The 22037-nt window shown below is 43.7% G+C and overlaps 1 protein-coding gene across 2 annotated transcripts in view; it reads right to left on the reverse strand.

Moving 5' to 3' along the window:
• Positions 1–22037, reverse strand: part of CEP170B (centrosomal protein 170B) — a 58309-nt gene that overhangs the window by 25533 nt on the left and 10739 nt on the right. Inside the window, exons 3-9 of one of the 2 annotated variants that reach the window (XM_077783933.1) lie at positions 19316–19405; positions 16228–16308; positions 13548–13604; positions 12130–12268; positions 3684–3785; positions 2662–3138; positions 383–445 (exon numbers count right to left, since the gene is read on the reverse strand). In XM_077783933.1, the coding sequence (XP_077640059.1) occupies positions 383–445; positions 2662–3138; positions 3684–3785; positions 12130–12268; positions 13548–13604; positions 16228–16308; positions 19316–19405 (1009 nt within the window). The remainder of the gene's footprint in view (positions 1–382; positions 446–2661; positions 3139–3683; positions 3786–12129; positions 12269–13547; positions 13605–16227; positions 16309–19315; positions 19406–22037) is intronic. The other variant, XM_077783934.1, reaches the window with a different exon arrangement.

Consider the following 22037-nt stretch of genomic DNA (forward strand, 5'->3'; position numbering starts at 1 on the left):
CCACAATGAAAGATCAGATCACTGCATTACAAGTACATGCATCTCTGAGCACCCTACAAGGGGAAATAAACCAGAGGCTAACAGAAAAGTGGATTGGTAGGATTCTTTATTCTTCCTGGAGATTTAAGAATCACCCCGTGTGTTACACCATCCTATCACCAGCCAAGCAAAGGTTAAATCATTACTTAAGAGTTCACTAAGCTTAAACTAAGTTTATAATTCTTTTCACTTATGTTAGCAACAACCGTCTTTACAACTGTCTCTATGTATCAGTGCCTGCCTGCCTCTCAGCACCTTAGCTCAGGACTCTCAGAAAATAAGTTGAAGTAAAACAAAAAGTCAAAATTAAAACAAAAAGTTAAAAGTAAAACAAAAAACAAACCTTTTTTTGGAGAAGGAAACGGGTGTGAAGGCACACAACACGATTCAGTCAACGACCAGGAACCTGTCATCGGGAGAACGGGGAAAGAGGTCTCTGCGCTCGAGACTGTAATATGTAGCAAGATATACTGGCTAAAACACCACGTGTTTGAGGGAAAACTGCTCAAACCAACCTGGCAAGTTCTCCAAACTCATGGGTGAAGACCATTTATTACATCAAGTTAACTGTGAAAGATTAGAATTTAATGCAAGGTCCATTCAACCCAGGAGTCAATTCTATGAAGAGTTTGCTAATACACTCATGAAGAAAGCCAGCAAACTTTGCATTGTGCCCTGAGGGCTGATAAGCTTCATCCTTGGAAGGGAAAGTTCTTAAAATTAAAGGTCTTGAGGAAGAGCTCTGATGAATGCAAAACGGTGAGGACACAAGGAAAACATGCACCATGCTCATGGATGACCCAGCAGAACATCATGCACATCCCCTCAAGCTGCTAAGACCTGAACACCCTGTAGTCTTGATACCAGCCTTTACATTCACCACAGTGTTGCTGGAAGTGAACAAATACTACTTATATAGCCCCAGTGGAGGGCATTTCTGATCCTGGAGACCAAACTTGGTAGGCAGCCAGCAGCAGCCTCCAACTCATCTTCAACATTAGCCCTGCCAGAAGAACACGCTGCACAGCTATCGTAGATAAATGACATCTCCCAAAGCAGAGGCGGATCAGCTCCTCAGGCCATCAACACTGTACGTTTTAATCAAATGTCCAGAGTTGATTTCTTGATATGCAAATTACGCCCTGAATTACCTCAGCTTCTTTCCATGCCTTATGGACTGTAGACAGGCAAATGCAGCCAGTGTTCCTGTGCATCACAACAGCAATACCTGCCCAACTCTCTAGTTTTCTCCAAGAGGAAAGAGCAAAACCACTGAAACACATTTCTATCCCTGACAATGTTCTCCAGTAAGTCAACAAAATCCAGTACGACAATAAAATAAAGAATCCCAGCACAAACCCATCCATCACAGTCACATTATGCTGAAAATAAGACCCTGAAAAATGAAACAGGGCACCTCAACACTGTCCCTTATTGGGAAGGACTAGAACCAAGCAATGGCCAAAAAATTAGTTCAATTTCCATGCCATGCCCAACCATATGGCTGAATATGAGACTTTTACAGGTACAGGGTTCCCACAAATATGTAACCAAACCAGCAATTTGGAGGTGTAATATATAAAACTCTTCATATTATAACGAGTTTTGGGGTTTTTTTCAAGAAGGTCAAAGCAATATTCCTTTAAGAGAAAAGAAGGTCCTACTTATTTAAGTAGGACCTCAAGCACAAGTAGGTCTGGTAACCCTCAATTCCACAGAATCAGCTCAAGCTGCAGTTCAAAACACTAGCTTTTCCAAAGGCAAGGCAGTGAGAATGCAGGAATCACTGGTCTCCTCCAAGCTGTTCAGTGGATGGCCCAAGAAGAGACACCCAAGCAATCATAAATCTTGCAGAATGCATTCCAAGTTGCATCAGAATCATGTAAGTCCCATCACCTAAGAACTGGGCTCCAAACTTAACTTCAGACCTTTGAAAATCCCAAAAGAATTCCTCACAGTGACACACTTACCAAGACACAGGTCCACTAAATCTGCTGTTTTTGAACAGAGCAGGATTTTAGGAAAGCTTTGGGTTATGAGAAACCTTTTCCTACAAGCACAACAATTTCCTCTATGAGGGATCATGTGTATCTCAACTCTACCAGTATTGTCTCTGTAACAACTTTGGGCCATCCAACCGAGTCTGGTCATTACCAGATGATTACATTCAGACTTAAGGCAGCAGGATGATCATGCTTAGACTCCTCTGGACTAATGTTAAAAAGAAAAGCCATTCCATCAGGTAGGGGAAGACAAGAGAACCAAATTCACTGAAATATCTGTATTTATCAGCCTGCCTGACCATATGGAAATTATTTTAGACATTTAAAAAACAAAATCTTTTTTTCAACCAATTACTCTTAAGCTGGCATTACAGATGCAGAGGAGTCACATTAGTGTCCCCAAGCCAACATCACACAGGACTTCAGGTGAAAAGCATGCTAGCTGCATTCAAAATACCAACAGTCATTAAAGTAATACTCTTCATGTTGCAAATTTGGAGCAGAGATAATTAAGTCCAGTTCTCCTTGATGGGAGAAGGGTTTTCATATTTTATTATGAAAGGCTGGATTTTGCATGGCCAACAGAGAGCTCTGTCCACATGACAAGACATTCACTCACCTTTAAGAGTCCTCACATGAACTGGCAGGTCACTCTTGGTACTGTAAACATCATCTCCTGCAGACTGCCTTCTCATCAAGCTTGGGTCATTCTGGACAAGCCAGTCAGCCACTTTGCTCTCAGCTGACATTACTTCTGTATGAGCTGGCTCCTTACAGTAGGGTCTTCTCTGTCTGAGTGAAAATTTAGTTATATGGTCTTTTATCTTTATTTTACCAGGGGTACCATCATCAAATTCAATGGTGAAAGAGGCATGACTCTGTACCACAGGGGCTACCACAGCATCAACATCTTTTGTTGGGATCTCATGGACCTGTGTTTCTGTAGACTTTGATGGCTGCTGAAATTCTTTAGTTGGAATCTCAAAATAACTTGGCTCTCTCCGGAAGGCAAACACAGATTGTTCTTGGGCATCCCTATAAGTAGAAATATTCCCATTCAGTTCCTCTTCGTGTTGGGTTATCTCTTTTGATCTCTCTACAAAAGTGGGAAAAAAAAAAAAAAAGGATAAAATAACATTTTTTCCGTACTACTTTTTTCAACTTCTTGGAAAGGCTACTAATGACAACCCCTCTCTGCTAGAGAACAAATACACTGTGCGTGCATTGAAATAAAACATTCATTGTGCAGTAAAGCATATGATGATGGAAACATCGGGTTTATTGCACAAGTGAAAACTACATGCCTCTTCCATACACACAGACTGAAAACAACTGGAGTGCTAAGACCAAGGATGATGAGGTGAGAAACAGATACGGCTACACAACTAACTCTAAAACAAACTTAGTGATTTACTCCACAGCTGCTGTTTCTAGTGGTCAAATATTTTAGGGAAAACATTTTAATTCCCCCTTATGCCAATTTCAGCAGCAGCAACCTACACACAGGAATGTGCAAATACAAGCACAAAAAGAAGTAGTAATTAGAAATCTTGAAAGAGGACGGCTTCAAACAGTAAATATCAAAAGTGTGCCAAAATTTTGTGTCCCCTATCTGCCCCCACCCCACCTCACCTCCATTACCTGAGTAATGTTCCTCCTGCCTTCTCTCTTCCTTGTTATTTGCATCATCTTCCCCCCACCAAGAGGGCTGCCCATAGAGAGGGGTGCGGTAAGTATTCGTTTCTAGGAAGAGGATAAGCAAATACTTTAACACAGAAAATATTAATTTACCAGGTTCAACTGCACAGCAAAAGGGGAAAAACAGCAGGGCCAGATGAGACCATGAACCTGTTACATCACAGTTACAACAACAGCAAATTATATATAATAATATATTCAGGCTTTTCTTTGTTTTGCCCTTTTTTCCTTTTTACATTCTATTGCAAGTTATTAACTCCACCTCCTTTCATTGTCTTTCATGTGTTTCCCAGATACTGGCTTTTGTCCCTTTCTTGTCTTACTATACACATAAAGTGGAAGATTTTTGGCAGGACAGACTACAAAACACTACCCACAAAACTGTCTTCAACTCATCTGCAATTTGGGTGAAAATCTTTTTCCTCACCTTAACTGGGAAGAATTTAACTCTACCCTTTTTGTCCCACTATGTGCTTGGATATGTCCAGGCTACAGATTTTTCGCACTGTTTGCCACTCCCACTGTAAGTGACACACATTCCACAAAAGGAAATTCTCAAAGCATTACAAACTTAGGAAAAATAGTAAAACCATCTCCTCACACTTTCATAAAGAAGCAGTAAACTCTCACTCTCTAAAGCTTATTTATAGTAAACCAAATGAGTTGCATAGTCATTGTAGGACAGAGGTTTTTCTCATGGAGAATTTCCACTAGAAGAGCCAGGCTTACATTATTTCTCTATTCGGTGAGCACTCACTGAAAGATCAGGGCTTCATTGCACCCACTCAGTGGAGCTGATCCACTGCTCCTTGTTTTATACCCCACAAAACAAGGTTGTGTTTTGGCAGTGCCTTGGGCTGATGTTGTTTATGCAACAAACAAAAAGAATACACCCAATTTGCCTGTGGAGCAGTCAATACTACAGTTTTTTCACAGTTCAAGAGAAGCAAATAAATTAGCTTTTGTTGTTTCATCTCGAGGCGATAGAAATACCAGGATAGGTCAGGGGCTGAGGTTAAGATCCAGCTTTTTTAGGCTGCTTCTGCCTGTGCTCATAGCAGCTGTAGCTGGCCATGTCTTGAAACCCTGGCTCCAGCTCCAGAGCCATAGCTGGGATTCTACTGCCAGCTGCTGCTCAGCTTGTGGTTTTCAAGCCACACACTGCTCTGTGCAAAGCAGCTCTCAAACAGCCCTGCAATTTTGCATTCCCTGCTTTAGCAGGGACACGACAGAAAGCAGTTGTTAGCATAAGGGAAGTCAGGAGACAAAGGGGAATTAAATAACTCAAATTAAAAAAGCAGCCTGATTTTATGCTGTTGTTTCTAAAGCTACACCGACCCAGCAGCCACTGCTTCAGGTATTTTTGTTCTAGGATCATTCCAGATAATACAAGCTAATACACTGACAGTCCACAAGCAAAAATTTTGCTTTACAGATGCAGCCCACAGGCCCTTTTCTAGAGATCTTGTTCATGTTTCAAAATTAACCACGCAGCCTCACTTCTCACTGAGGATCAAAAGAGGCTGAAAGTATTACTCTCCTCCCTGCCTAGAGTGCATGGAAGATAAACCATGTGGGCGGCCTTTGAAAGTTCAAAGGAGGAAGCATTTCTCACCATGATAAATTGGAATTGCCAAGCAATACATTTCATAACTGATGTGTAAACCACTCATGGGAGAGAGGGGAAAAAAATAATTTAAAAACCTTTTCACAAGGTTGTCAGTGAACCCTATTCCAGTGTAGGGCTTGGTTTTTCCTAGGCTGAGAACTTCTGTCACACAGCCTAGCAGAAACCTACCATACTCTTTTCATGCTATAACTTGTCCACTAGACCCCACCCCACGCATGCAGGATCTGCTCCAGGCACTTTGGGCACACCATGCATTATTACCCTCTGGCTTGCAGTACACATCTTAGGGTTGATGGCCAAGAGGCAGCTATCTGGGGGAAGTCAGGGGAAGGACATCAACACTTTAACACAAATCCATTAGCAAGAGCCAGTTATGTCATAGGTAATTTGTGCCTGAAGGGATCAACTACCCTATAGATGAAATGCAAAGACCACCTGCACTCCACTGTTGCACAAGCAGCACCATTCCCAAGGATGGATGCTGTTACTGCTTGCATCTTGAAAGGAGTTGCACCTCATTAACAGCTCGTCTCTCCAGCACATCCCAGCCCCAAAGGGATCCCAAAGGCCCCCTAGTCTAGAAGATGCCAGTGATCTATTCCAAGATAAGTCAGTGTCCAGAGGGGCAGAAGAGAGCTCACACCCATCCTGCAGAACAGAAGTCTTCCCAGAAATTGCTCAAAGATCTCTGTCCCATCTGAATACAAATACAGGAGGAGCTTCTGCCTTTGTTGGCCAGGAGCTTTTCTACTACAGGGAAAAGACAACCATGGTTGAGTAAGTCAGACCTCTTCTGTTGATGAGGAACTTTACAACTGAAGCTGAAGGAGGAAAAGAAAGGATTTACAAAGAATAATGATCCAGCTCCTCTGTGGTTTCAAATTTCCCTGGGCACTAATAGGTACTTTTAAATTACCCTAACTGCCCCTCTGACAAAAGCTAGCACAAAGTCAAAACCCCAGGGCAGGCCTAGGACACCTAAAAAGAGTGCACCAGGTTGGCCAGAGTGCACAGGTCTGGGGCCATCAGGTGGAAGACACTGCATTGCACTCACTGCACAGCAGCAAAGGGTTCCTCATGCCCCATGACACAGAGCTCACATGGCCCCACCTGCAATGCCTGTTACAGCATCTGTGACAAAGCTGCACATTTGTGTGTGTGGCGTTTCATTCCTTTCCTCTCCCAACCTCCACAATGAACGGGAACTTCATTTTAAAACTCCAAAAAGCACAGGTGGAAAGCTGAGTCAGTATCTTGCTATTTGGGGACAGTTTCAATATTTTAAGAGCAATTAATTAATTCCACTGAGCTTCATATTAATTTGCATTTTGAGTAACATTGTCAAGTGACAAGTCACATGACAGTCACCATCATTCCTGGCTGTAGCTGAAAGTAGACAGATCCTGAAACACAGTAAAATTTCTCTGACTTCAAAAAAGTGTTGTGGTTTAACCCCAGCCAGCAGCCAACCCCCACACAGGCACTCACTTGCTCCCCCACCAGTGGGATAAGGTAAAGAATCAGAAGGGTAAAAGGTAGAATAATCATGGGTTGAGATATAGAGAGTTTAGTAAGGAAAGCAAAAGCCAAACAAGGAATTCATCCATCACTTCCCAAGGGCAGGCAGGTGTTCAGCCATCTCCAGGAAATCAGGACTCCATTACACATAACAGTGACTTGGGAAGACAAACACCATCACTCCAAACATCCCCTCCCACTTCCTCCTTCCCCCTATATTATATACTGAGCATGTGATAGGGTCTGGAATATCCCTTTGGGTCACTTGTCCTGGCTGTATCTCCTCCCAGCCTCTCAGGCAGCCCCAGTCCCCTCTCCAGCGTGGCAGTATGGAAAGGCCTTGGCTCTATGTAAACCCTGCTCAGCAATAACAAAAACATCTCTGTATTAACAACTCTGTGCTCCTCAAAAATCCAAAACACAGCTCCACACTGGCCACTGGGAAGAAAATTAACTCTACCCCAGCCAAAACCAGCACAAAGAGCTACATGAATTTGCTGCCCTGCTCAGTCAGAAGCTTCTGTCCCTTTAATTTGCCAGCACAACTGACACCTCTCCCAGCTCCAGCTCTAACACAGCAATATTGTAGGAAAAGGGGAGGGGAGGGGGGGAAAGCACGATGGGAAGGCAGCTAAAACAGATGGCTGTGACAGAAGTGGGCCAGGGAGCAGCTACACATGCAGTTGTGCCAGCGGGCTTTGCTCTTCACCAGCTGGGATCCATTTTGGGTAGCAACCTCAACATGGACCTGCAACATCCAGAGCAGCATGTCTGCCTGTGTCCTGAGACATGCAAAGCACTCTGAAGCCACCTCCTGTCTGTTCTATTTTAGTGCAAGATGGATGCTCTTGCAAGAGCAGAGAAACTTGGGGCTTGTTCAAGTCAGTGGTGAAGGGAGGAACACCAATGAAAATGAACTGCTCAGTCATTTTAATGACATGAGACTTCCTCCAATTGATGGCAGCTCGTTACCACCTCTCTCCACTCCGTGCCAGGCTGCCCAGATGGTGCCAATTCATTTAGACATATTTCTTGGCTCATCAATTCAGGCAGGCAGCCCGAAAACCATCCTTTTAGATAACTGAATTGAGGTCAGTACAAGCATTCAGCCAGATAAATACTGAGCTACCAGTGATGGTGTAACACAGGGAAGACCACTGACATACACGTGGTTCTGCTCCTGCATTTCAGTTTTTGGGGCAGTCACTCAAAAGGAAAAATGAAGGCTGCTCTGGCACAAAACAAGGGAAGTCCATTTGCTTAACAGTCTGACAAAAATGTGGCCTGTTAAATTAATATAGAACTATTGATCATCTGAAGGAGAGGCACCGAAAGAGAGAATGAGATGTGTCAATACAAAGGGTGTATTTATGGCCAAGTGAATCACACAGAACACAAGGCCACAACCAGAAATACACCCCTGGTGATGAAAGGCAAAGGAGAAAGACTGTGTTAAAGCTGCTTTCCATCATCAAGCAGGAAGGAGAGCTTTCAAGACAAGCACACAGCTCCCACTAAACAGAAGGGCCTGATTTCCCTTGAAGGTGTTCCCTGTGGTTAGGACAGGACTGAGCACTGTGCTTTGCTCGAATCTTCACAAAGATTCACACAATCATGAGAGAGAGACAGCAACAGCAAATTTCTTTGCTCACAGAAGCACACACAGCTTTGAAGCTCGCTACTGTAAGTCATAACAAAAGCATGAGAAATCCAGCTTGCTTTAAGTCAAACTGTTTTTGATTCATTATTAATAACAATAATGTCCATCTCCAGAAGATGCAGAGTAGGTTTCTTACAGCAGAGGCCTTGGGGGGAAAAAAAGATATCTAGCTACAATATTTTAAAATTAATTCCTTACATCTCTGCTTTTTAACTCCTCTCCAAAATAGGGAATTCAGACCTAGTAGGAATAATCATAAAGCAGTTCTCTGACTCTTTGCCACACAATTTATTTCCTATGTGCACAGTTAATCTAGGCCCTGGTCATTTGTACCTGCTGTGAACACACACGGACCCCAGGGACTTCCAAATCAGGCTGACGATCACAAATGTATCAATAACATGGTCAAACCTTTAACATGCTGCAGTTACCACCACTCTAGTTCAGGCAAAAAAACTAGATATAACACCACTCCCTTAAATGAAAGGCTAGGGCAGTGCTGTGTGTCTAAATAGCTATTGCCATGATCTCATGGGGAAAGCAGCCAGAGACCATGGAAACCACTTCACAACTGGGCACAGCTCCCACTGCCTCCATCCATGCTGCCTGCTGACCTCAGCCCTGGACATCAGCAAGATTTTCAAGCTGTCCAGTCTGCTGAGAGGACTTAACTAATGACATGGACGCTGACCTGGTGAGCAAACGTATTTCACAGATCGCGGGAGAAGCTCCTGCAATTGGTCCTGCTCCTGCAAGTGATGATGCCCATTTCCCTGCAAGCAGCCTCCACCCCTGGAAACTCAGGCCTGCAGCAGTTATTCAGAGGTTAGTCATCAGATTCAGGATTACCCAGTCCCATCAGGCTGTGGCAGCTTTGCAAAAACAAAAAAATTAAGATCAGCCTGAGTATTTTTAACTATGTGCTGAGAACAGAAGACCACAAAGCAGCTTATCTCATCAAGTACCTCAACTCAGGTACCAACAGATGGGAATAGGGATTGTGACTGTCTTGAAATCTACTCAGTTCAAGGCTCTACCTGACTTCCTAATAACTTAAGGCTTTAGACATGAGTGCTAATAGCTATTTTTAGCATTAACTAGCTGAACGGTGGACACTTTTATTCATATCCATCTCCAAGCTATAGGATTAACCAAGCTCCTTGCTTCCAACATTTCACAGACTGATGATTTTCTGCTTACAGGCAACATACACCCAAAAGCTGCAAGTTCAACAGCATAAAGACTAAACTGACTGTTTCCCATTCACTCCTCTGGATCTCTTTATCCTCAGCCCCTCACCTCCTCCCATTTCTAAGCAGTTCTAATTGTTTACATTGTTTTGTTAAACCTCCTCCCTGAAAGCTTGCATTCCCTCTCCCTCTTTTCCACCCGGGCCCTGGGAACCGATCCTTCTAAAGGCTTTTGTCAGCCCAGACCTTGCTTTAATTAGTCAATGCAAATTCCTAAATACCTACAGGCTTAGTAAAACAGCTCTTTCCCTAAAGCCTCTTTCTGCTGCCACTAAGCAAGCCCACTCCCCTTAAGAACACTACACTCTTCTTTTCACTAATCATTTCAAATTGCTGCCACTCCCCACAGCAGCTGAGGAGAAACAGTGCAGGTGTGCAGCCAAGGACAAGGTGAATTAGTCACCTCGCAGATGAGAAAGGATCCACTGATCATTCTGCTCACGAGACAGAGATGCTAAATCAATCCCTAGGAGAGACAGGAACTGATTTAATGCTCAGGCTCTTGTTTCCACATGCTTCAGTCCAATTCAGCAAAATACTTCAAACAAAAAGTCCTGATTTCCTCTATAGTTCAGTGGGGTTAGCAGCACTTTACAGATTTTTTTAGCTCTGCCCATCAGTCCCACTGCATGTGACATACTTCAGTGCTGGTCCCCAGTAAGAACACAAAGCCTGTTTTGCCTCAGACCTCTGGTCTGTGCCCACTGAAGATGACAGTAACATAATGCAGGTCTGCGAATCACAGGCCAGAGAAACGGGTCACCTTGCTGAAGAGTCACTCAACGTCCTGGCTTTGAAGGTGTTCCAAATATCCACTGCTTATGCTATGTAGGTTAAAATCAATGAGAGTGTCTTTTGGAAGGTGGCAAGAATACAAAACTCAGTGTTCATGGAACCAGGCAGCAGCAAACACAAAGTGGTCCCAGTTACTGGCAAAGCTTTCCAAGACCGTCCTGCCCCTTGAATGGCAATGGAGAGCTCTTCTCCCAGTGGGGTTCACCTCTCCTCACCCTCCCCAGTGCCACACCTAATCATCCACAATTCCATCCCTTTACATTCACACTCAGGCTCAAACACAGCCACACAGACACATCCAAAGCAACACAAAGAAAGATTTTCTGGTACCCAAAATGGCAGTCAGACACATGGGTGCACGTGCTTCCCCACACAGCTGGAGACAGCAAGGAGACCAGGGAGGAACATTACACTGTGTTAGTTCACTGTGCCAACTTAGGGGGATTTTCATAAGGACAATACATGGGAGATTATGGTCAATCAACCCACTCCAATTAGTTATCATGAAGCCTTAACAGGTTAGCCCAAAGTTGTACACTTTTCTAGAAAGCTGCCACACCTGTCTCTAGGCAAACTCACCCACGATGTTTACCTCACTCTTTTACTTGTCCATCCCCTTTCCTCCTTGATTCTTCCTCCAACAGAGAGTGGACAACTCTCCCTGCTGAACCCTAAAGCTTTTCAATTGCTCTGCCATCCTGAAGCCACAAGACCACCACTGGCAGTCATGTCACCAGTATGCTTTAAAACCTTATTTGTTCCTCCCATGAACCAGCAAGCTCCAGAAAGCCATTAACTGATACCTGAGCAGAACTGGGGAGGGAGACCTGTCAGGACAGCACACACAGGAGGCAGGAGTTTGGGTGAAATGGGTGAGACAAGACTGTTGGGGAGGTCCTGACAAACCATAATGGGGAACACAGAGAAACCAAGTTCAACAAAGGATCTTTCAAGGCAGGCAGCAGTTAGCAAAATGGAGAAGAGAAGGAATTTCTCAAATAGAAAAGGTTTGAAGCCAGGGAACAGCGAACCTGAAGCAAACATCTCCCAGTTTGGCACTCAGTTTCAATTCCACATACTGGCAAGTTAGGAAATACAGCCATTTAAAACCATCCAGGGCTTTGTGAAAGAAATGGCTTGTTGCTTCTTTGCCTGCCAGCACCATGCCACAGCAGCTATACATTTTCTACTCTGACTCACCCTCTCTGTTCAAACACCAGCTCACGATTAGGAAATTAAAAATAGACCAGACAGGTGCCAGAGAACTTACCAAACCTGCTCTGCCCACAGGTTTTCCAGAACACACACAGAGACAACGCATGTAGAAGCCATCATATCAGCTGATTTTTTTTTTTTTTTGAGGCTGAATATCCAAAATCCCAGAGTCTGGAATACTCCAGGAGTTTAGAAAGATGATCCTTCCAGAACTGCTCCCAAATGCAACCCACAAGACTCTACTGTCAGAATCATAACCCAGCACAGAGCTCAAGCTGCACTTTGCTCAGAATGCAGATTAACTGGTTGCCAAGCAGGTACCTGTAATTGCTTTCCTCTCTCCTTTCTCCAGCTTTGCTTGTGGGGACTCTGTGTAGACACCGTGCTCCATGGGCTGCTCCGCCCTCTTCATGGCCGTGCCTTTGTAATTCATCTGGAGTTGGCTGGTGTACTTCTCATGCTGCAGACACACAAACAGCAGTGAAACCCTCTTCCCCAGCAACAGATCACCCAAAACTCCACTGCAGCTGCATCCTTCAACAAAAAGCATGCACACCTAAGCAGAAGCTACAGAACAGGAGAAGTACCTCATTTGGAAGCCATTAAGTGACAACTGTAGAACACAAGAAGGTCACTGTGACTTAGCGCTGCAAAACAACTAATTAGAAAATCCTTTAAAAAATAGACTGAGAAGAATCAGAGCTCAGGCCATTCTCCACTCAGGATTCAAATCCTGAAATTCCCTTTGTTCTTAAAGGAACATTATAAATTATTTCAGAGTGCTCATCTGCATTATCTCGGTTTTTCAGCAAAGGCAATTTGAATCTATTTTAATTATTTTATCCAAACTGTCTCCCCAGCTAGGAAAGTGATTCTACCTTAAAACAGGTTCCATATTAACACAGTAAATGAACTATTTAGAAGCTGGTTTATTACAAGTAAATTAATAAAAGGGCGAACCCATCCAGATTATCCCTGAGTGTGTTCAATGGATCATTTGCCCAATTCTAGCTGTTAAATTTCCTATTCTTGCCAACATAAAACAGGGCTAGGAAGGCAGTATCTGCTAGCCAAGAGCTGATGCATGGCACTGATAGCCCAGTCCCACAGCTGAACATTACAGCATTTTTTTCCTGCCCAGAGGGGGTTGCTTTTCTGCCTTAGATAAGGGGATGCTTGAATATTTCTTACCTGCTACTGAACAATGTTTAAAAAACACCTCACTCTTAAGAGGACTGACTGCTCAGTAAGTAAAAACAGGGAGCTTGGAGGCAAAAAATGAGATGGTACACATGAATAAATTAAGCAAACTTCAGCCTTATTGAGGAGGTGTGGTGGAGCTGGCATAAGTCACCATGCTCAGAAAAAGACATCTGTGCTCCACTTCTGGGAAGAAAAAAGTTCTGCTGTGCTTCACCTACAAGTTCATGTGCTGGTTGTTCTTTAACATCTTACAGTTTTAAGTAACTTTTTTTTTTTTCCTTGGCAGTCATGAAACATAAAGAACTTGATCTACATGCAAGTACAGGGACAGGAGCGATCAGAACTGAGATAACTGGGAAATGTATCTCTCCTCAAAGGAGGGTTTTATTAAGTCCAAATCCAAGGAGAGCCTCACATTCTGAAACATTTCACTGCCATCAAGAGTATTTTAATATTTCACTCTGCTTGACCATCACTAGAGTACGTAAAGTTTTGTTTTTTTCTTTTGTAAATGCACTGCACCCAGCCACTCTTACCTTTAATGCTTCTTCTGGGACTTTGTGTTGAATTTGCTCCAGGACATACATATTGGAATGTACAGAATTCATTAAGGAAAATACAAAGGAATTGAATGGACAAAGAAATCTAGCATTGAGTCACAGAAAGAAAACAAGATAATAAAACTAGAAAGTCATAAAATACACCGGGAAGTAAAACTTGCCCGTGCTGCAGCCCAGCATGGTTTTCTTGTGCAGTCACATTTGCTGGCCAGACCCACAACAGCTGAGGGGCAGTAGACAAGGGGACCTGAGCAGGAGGAGCCTGGAGGAGCACCAGGAACTCTGTGCAGGAGCTGGGGGAGCAACCAGAGCCCCAGCTCAGCTTACACCCTGATCCTCTCCACCTGGCTGGCAGCTTCAGGCAGACCAGTCAGTATCCTGGCCAAGATGGGCCAGTCTCAAATGCTGGATAAGGGAGCAGCAGAGTTCAGCTCCTTGCTCAAATGCTTGGGACAATGGTGCTCATGGTGCTCTCTTGCAAGACCTTTCAGTCACTGCAGTTTTCTAGATAAAAAGTAAATCAGGTCGTGAGCTGCTGTGACCTCTTAGGAAGGGAGGCATTCACGTGGTTGAGCCCAGGCAATAATCCTCAGCAATGCTGTATTAAAAAAAAAAAAAAAAAAAAAAAGCTGGCATCTGGAATGTCATCATGAACAACCCAATCAGCACAGCAGAAACCAAAGAGGAGGAAAAAGGAAAGATGGACTAAAAATAAACCAAGTGATACTGGCCTAGCAGGGAAACTGTGCACAGCCTGTAAGTGAAACTGTAAATGGAAAAGAGAAATGCTCTTTTGCAAAAGGACACAGTGACTCCAAGACCTCAGGAGATGCTGCCATCCACACCAAGCTGAACTGCAGTGTGCACAGAAAGCTCTGCTAAAGAGTGGCACCGAAGCAGCAAAGCAGAGAAAGACCTTACAGCTGCCATAGGTACAGTACATCTTACAAAGACTACTCTAAAACCTACATTCTTTAAAATTTCCGTGTTGAGGGCAATAAAATCTGCAACTCACTTTTGTTGTAGAATTCACTTCACAATTAATTTCACTTGAATAGCCATGAAAGCATTGCAGGACTAAATGCTTCAACTCAGCTGATCATTGCTGAGAATTGCTTTCTGTAAAAAGTTTAAACTGGTATTGCAGTCATTAAAACCCACCCATGCTCCAGGCACTGATTTTTGCCTTCCCAGGACTGGAGTTCATGACAAGTCTTGTGTGCATTTCTTCACACACCAAGAGACCAGAACATACACAAACAGCTGTATTAAAAAAAAGCATTTGCAAAGTCAAGAAAAGCTTCAACTGAGATTGCCTGTAACAGATTTCATCACATGTGCAGCAAGACACCATCTTTAATGACAAGATCCCAGATGACAGTGACCAAAACCCAAATTATGATCCATGGCCCAGAAAACCCTCTTTTCCTGCAGATCCAGGACAGCACACACATAAGTTTAAGCAACCCTGGTTGCAACAGTGAGTGCTCCTGCACTGTCACTGCTGAGAGCTGAGGTACCAGATCCCTGGAAGACCAGTAAGGCTAAAGGTTTGGAGTATTTCAAGTGCTAAAGCATGGCCAAGCACAAATGGATTATCATGGGGACAGCAAAAGGCAGAAGAATGTGGCCTTGGGGTCAAGGATGCACAAGAGTTTTCTAGCCAAACATTTTCCCCCACCAAATGGTAAAACTTAGTATCTGCCTCTATTCTCAGAAATGTCCAGACTGTTTTAATTGACATCTCCCCAGAAAAGAAAAAAAAAAAAAAAAACAAAACCCTGGAGAAGACACTTGCTACTTCTAAATCAAAATTCAGCTTGAGTGGGCAAAGTTTGGCAGATAGAAGCCACTGAAAAAAAGTGAAAAAAGGATTAGATTACATGAAAAGACAGCAATAGGAGCCTCTACTTATCACTATTGCTCTTCGGGCTCAGAAAGGCATGTCAACATCTATGTTTATAGCCAGCCATACTATTACATCAGGATAAAGATAGGGATGAAAGCAAAGGTGACCAGACACTGGCAGGATTTGTAGTCTGTAAATAAAGCAGTAACCTAAACCTAGCCTCCCTTGCTAGAGGTGAACTATGCTGTTGTTAAAGTGAGATTTACTCTTGCATTTTGTGGCAGAACCAATTCGTATAGGCAAACTTTAATCAGTACAGAGTCAAGGGTCTGGCCACAAACTCTACAGCTAATTGTTGAAGGCTGAAGGCCTGAAAATTGTTTGAAAGAAAGCATCTGAGTGAAATGACTAATAAAACAAGGCAAATTGAATTAAAAAAAATTAGGAAGATGTTAGTTCATACAAAAATACATGAACTATGTTTGCTCCCAGCTGGTAGCAGCTACAGCTGCCACCCAAATAAAAATAAAAAACCACAACCCTTACTTAGGAGGAGACTGAAGAGGCACTTCCACAGTCAGTACTGCCAGTGCAGAGCCTGATCCAAAGTCCAATGCAGGCATCATGATTAATGTGCTCTGAATCAGGTTCATAGTAGAGAAACACAAGCTCATGAGCCATCCAAAGGCTACAAGAGGCAAAACAAACACCTTACTCATTAGACACAATTAGCCCTGGTACCTCTTCATGCAGCCAACAGCACAAAACCCAAAGAAAGCCTGAGTCCCAGTCTTCTTCAGAAAGGATATCATAGCCGAAGCGAATGACATCATTCAGTTTCAGGGTGATGTACTTCTGATCAGGAATCCTCACATCATTGACAAATGTCTGCAGGAGAGAAGCACAGGAATGGGTTTTGACCAAGGATATCAGGATGATGGATCTCAGATGGATGGTGCTCCCTGGTGGGCACCCATGTCCATCTGCTGATGGCACTGCACGTACTCAGAGCGTGCTGGCACCAAGTCAGGAGCTAGGAGCTAAGTTCCCTGGAAAAACCAACACCAGCAAGGTACCTGCCATGGGCAAGTCAGAGCACTCCAATTATGCTTCAAAGCAAGGTGCTGTGAAGGGACCTTTAGGGTGATTTCCTTTGCACCAACTGCAAATACAATTTTAGTCTCTGACTTGAGCAGGGAAATGAGGTGCCTGAAGTTAGGAACTTCAAATGCTCCTGATTCTCCTACACCCATCTCAACCAGCAAACGGTTGCAACTCATGCCCTTAATTACTGAACTAGGAATCAGCTTTCTGCTGGATGGCAAACAAGACTGGTGTCAGCCCCAAGGTCTGATAATTTAACAAACAAAGCCTATCATGGGGGAAAGGGGAAATGAAAATGCACAGGGAAATGGGAAAAAAAAATTGAATCAGCATCACCAAGACAGCTGCGGCCACACTGTCTGAGATAACCAAATCCATCATGCTAAAATTCACACACCCCTTTTTCCCATGCTCCAGGCAGTTAATTGAGGCTGAAAGAAACTAACATCCTTCTAAAGGTGCAAGACATGTATTTCACAGCTGTGAATAAATGTATTTGATGTCTCTGCATCCTGAGGGGAACCACTATGAAACAATTCTCCCAGACCAACTGAGGATCAAACCAAGGGTGCATGTACATCTTTCACAAATTAACCCATGTATTTTTGCAATGATCTGGGCCAAACAAAAAATAAGAAGAGGCTGAAGAAGCCCTAGAGTGCTGATGGGGATTCACCATTCCCACAGCTGGATTTGAGGCAGTCAGACACCAGCAGTTACCCTACTTGGCATGGTGGGATTCACCCAGCCTCTCAGACCAGGAACCTGTTGCTGGGGCTTTGTGCCATTAATGCAAATACAGCTGAGGAAACAAAATTACACTAGAAAATGAATTTACATGTTTTCATGACTGCAACACAGTCTTTTCCTTCTGTCTTCTCACCTCAGCCAAGCCAAACATGCATGATAAGACCTAGCATTAACCACAGAGGAAAAATAAATGGTAGAGCAGGAAACTAGAACCTCAGCAGACAACAGCCCCCACTTTCCTGGCAATTTACAGAAGAACTGGGAAATAGGCCTGTAATTTCAGAATAAAAACAGTGAAGCTAGTTAAAAGGCACAGAATTCCAATTTGCATTAAAGTTTTTAATATTTAAAAAACCCACAACAATCGCACCTGGAAAAGGAATAATTGTTTGCTGAATTTAATTCAAAAAAGTCTGCATGAACCCATTTTGATACTTACCTATTTGTCCATGTTTACCTGAGGTAAAGTAACTCTAGTAAAATTCTTAATCTGGATAGAAATGCTATCCTTAAAAACAAAAACCTCTGAATAGAGACAGCAGAATTACCTGAACATTATAATAAAAACAATATAAAACACTTTGACAATTAATATGAACCAGATTATCCAGCAAAGCCATATAATGCATTGCTGACTACTCAAATACAAAATAAAAGGAAATTCTGAAAGTGGATTTAAAATCAAGGTGCTCAAAAGTGATTTCTTTCGTTTTAGGGGGGAAAACAAGCTTTTGTGACAATTTTCAAATAAAGATATGTTTCTTGCACGCAAAATTTGGTTTGGCCACAAGAGTCTTTTTCAACAGAAATGTTTGATCAGCTGCAGAGGGCAGGCACTGCTGTAACTCCCTTTTACTCCACTGCCTCTCTAAGCATAAGTCTACTATTAAAATGTTGTAAATTCTTATGCTTTAGCATGTGAAGATAGGAAATAATTAATGGTACAAGTCTTCCCTCCCTTGCAAACAGAATCTTCAGTTGCTATTTTGCCACCATGAGGTAAATACCATAGCTTTTGAACCAGGAATCCAGCTAGAGTCCAGACCAGTTACTGGAAATATTCCCATTTCAGCAGGGCTGCATGCCTTCAGCTATTAGGCTGAGAAGGATTAGCACTCATTCTTGCTGTGTTCAGATGCCAGAAGAGGCAGAATGGTTGAGGGCTGCTTTAGCCACTGTTTTTATACAAGTTTCTGGGCTCATCTTGTGGCTTTGTGGCTGTGATGGTGGAGGGCTTCTATGTCCAAAACAATGAAACAATGGCTGCAGTAGAACCCCCACTGGGAAAACAATTATGTGAATCTAGCTTAGGCGTGCTCCAGCAGAGGAATAGCTCCACTTGTATGAAGAAACTACCAAAACAGAGGCATGCTATGACATTTGGACATTTTTAGCAACAATGGTATATTTAAATATCATGGAATTCAGGTGTCTAACCCCACTGCATAAGTCAAACCAGAGCAAGTGTTAAGATTCAGTCAGGCTCAGTTCCTTCTGCTGTGCTCACAGTATTCCTCGGCCTTCACGCAAACCAGGCTCAAGGCAGGCAAAAGAGCAATTTTTATTATTATAAAAAAAAGGTGGTTTTAAGTAGTTTCCCCCAATGAACTTAAGTGTCTCATCCCCCTATAAATCACTCCATGCACTGACAACTGAACTACCAAAAGGTTACCCTGCTCGTGCTGAACAGCTGCTCCAGAATCTCCACCAGCTTTAAGATCCCCAACATGACACTGAATTTATTTCCTCCCCTTTTGGAAGAGGCTTCATAATTTTGTGAGCCCTGAAGCATTCTGCAAGGACACCAGCAGAGAGGGGAAAAAGCAATACAATATTCACCAAAGCCTTCCCCTCCCAAGATGAGATGCTATATGACCTCCACCTCAGGCCTTGCAAATAATTATGCATGTTTGGCTTAACTCATGCCAACAGCTGCAGTGACCCAAAATGGTCTGAGAGCAGGATTCAGCGAGCACACGAGTGCTTGCAGACTCAGCACAGCACCAGGCCACCCCTGCCAGCTGGGAGGTTTGGTACTTACTCCGTTTAAGCTCCCGAGATCCTTCACCCAGTGCTCATCCTTGTCCTTGTCGTAGTTGATCACAGCGTGCTGCTTATCCACGCTGCGGGACTGGCAAGGGAAGCACAGCGAGCGTGAGAGCAGTCAGGCATAACAGACACTGCCAACACTGAGACATTAAACTGCCTTCATGTGGGGTAGGGGGACAGAGGGGGAAAGCAGGAAGGATTAAATACTATTTACTACTATAAATAATGGAAGGATAAGCAGTAAATGCTTCCATGGTTGTTTGCAGAGTTTGAAGACAATAGGCTATTTTAATGGAGAAGGGATAATAAAAAGTTTTTAAAAATTGCTGAAGGCTGTCAAGACTATGCCACAATTTCAATAAATTACATCAATAGACACTGAACAAAATCAGTCAAACTGAGAGCCTGAGGGCCAGGATCTGAGCCAGCATGAGCTAGAAGATCTCCATTTTTCAACTGCTGAGGCCAATGGCCTCAACACTAGGGATGCTTCTACTTGGGATCATTTCTTCCTATTTTTCAAAGAGAAAAAAAAGTCATTTTCTTGAGTTACAAACTAAACTTGTTCCCAAAAAATTATACTGTTCCCGGGATTATATCCTGGAATTGATTTAAATTTTAGGATGTGTTCCAAGTTAGAGAGAGGTTAGTAAACCTAGAATAAGAAAGAAAGCAACTCCAGGAATATTTAAATTGTAAACTGGGTTTGAGTACACTGAACTTGACAGTGATCTGGTGCCACTGACTTTGTCATAATGCACAAGTAATGCACCTTATCTTCAAGACACAGTGTGACACTTGAGCAGGCATCACGTCAGACTTGTGAAGAAGTGCTAGAACAAAATCTATGAATAATTTTGAAATATGCTGTGTTACAGCTATAAAGACACCAGACTGTCTGTTTTTAGACCTGCTGCCTTTTATAACTTGAGTCCTTGCTGCAGTTGACCTTAGGCAGACACTGGAAGCAGCATGTACACAGAGCACTGAGATCTCCCTGGTACCTCAGGCCAGGGGAGGGGAGGCCATGATACCAGAGCAGAGAGACCAGCCAGGCTCCAAGTCAGCTAATCCTCATCTTCCTGGGCACCAACCAACAAATTCTTGCTGGAAGTCCTTTCCTTTTGCCAAGTACAGACGCACTGGTTTCCACAGCACTGCTCTCAGCAAGCCATTATCTGGCTTGTTGCAAGCATGCAGAGGCAAAGATTGTTTCAGGCAATTCCTTGGTGAAAAAAAAAGAGGCTTTTTTCACACAAACTACTACTATTTACAGGAATTTCTTCTGGCCCTGCCAATGTCAAGCACATGAGAAGTACCACAACACCTGAGAAATGGCATCTCCTTCCTCTGCAGAGCATCCATCAGCCCAGGAGATACATCCTCCAGAATAACCCTGAAGTACCAATATGAAGCAAGCACATACCTGGCCGTAACATTACCCTTCCACCTTGCAAAGTCCCTCACACTATTCATGACATGTCACTCCAAGCAGAGGCAGCAAGGACAGGGGCAAGTGACCCCAAGCCTCCAGCTCCTTCTCTAATACAATTATCCACATGCTGCTGGACTTCCAAGGAAGCACTTCATGCTTTGCTGCCCAACTGATGCTGCTCAGACAGCAATCACCCCCCCAAAGACACAAAGAGAGGTGGGACAGGCAGAGAGAGCGTGACTGGGGACAGCCCACCTGTGTCTCCTGCTATGCTGAGCACTAAACACGAGAAGCAACAGACAGCAAAGCCCTCCCGGGAGAGGCACACACAAAGCCCTCATCCCCATGCCATCCCCACACTTGGTGTCTGACCCCTGACCTCAAGCATTTGCAGTGAAGCTACTGCTTCTCTCTCTTATTATCTACATCAGATGCAGCTCCCCAGTCCATTTTTCAAAGACCCAAAGTGGGTGTGGCAGGTGTGTGCAGTGTGAGGTAAGGATAGTCCAGGAAAGCACAGCTGAGGGACACTGCCCAGGCCCTCTGCACCTCAGCACATGGCCCTGAGGACAGCAGTATCTCCAGGCACAGCCTCAGGTACCACAGCAGCTGATGCTACACAAGCTAAGGTTGTTCCTGATCCGTCACTTGGTCCCTCACACCCTCTGGAGGGATGTGAGCCCAAAGTGTGTCCCCACAACAGTCTGGCTGTTTGAGCACTGCTCTGGACAGGGCTCCTGGAGGGCTCATCACACCTCAGCTACAAAGCAGAGGGGGATGACCATCCGCTCTCCCTGCTCATGGGCATTTACGTGCTATGCTTCATGCCAGGGGAGTCAAAAACAACCACACACAGGACTGTGCCTGCACAGCAGAGATGTGGTCTATCTTCCCTGTGATCCCTCTGCTACTCAAAATTGTGGGTGTCACTGTTCCCAACGATATACGAGGGAATGCTGATTAACTGGTGCAGCAGTGTTTGCTTTAGTTTTTTACAGCACGTCATGAAGGCTCATTTAAACATTAACAGATTCTAAAGGTAGAACAAACCACTTAGCCCCCTTCCAAAGGCAGAAAGGTTTCCAGCCCAAAAAGTTAACCCAGACAAAAAACCAGGGAATATCTGGTATCTGATTTTAAATGTATCACAGGTCACTTAAAAAGAAGTTTATTTCTGGGAACCAGCTGTCTCCAAAAAATTCAACTTGCCCGGCATCTGACCCTGATGTAACTGAGCACAGCCCTTGTTCTGCTGCGTTCTGCAACAGCTGACTTCAGC

The sequence above is a fragment of the Lonchura striata genome, chromosome 6 (genome assembly GCF_046129695.1).
Source record: "Lonchura striata isolate bLonStr1 chromosome 6, bLonStr1.mat, whole genome shotgun sequence".
Classification (NCBI taxonomy): Eukaryota; Metazoa; Chordata; class Aves; order Passeriformes; family Estrildidae; genus Lonchura; species Lonchura striata.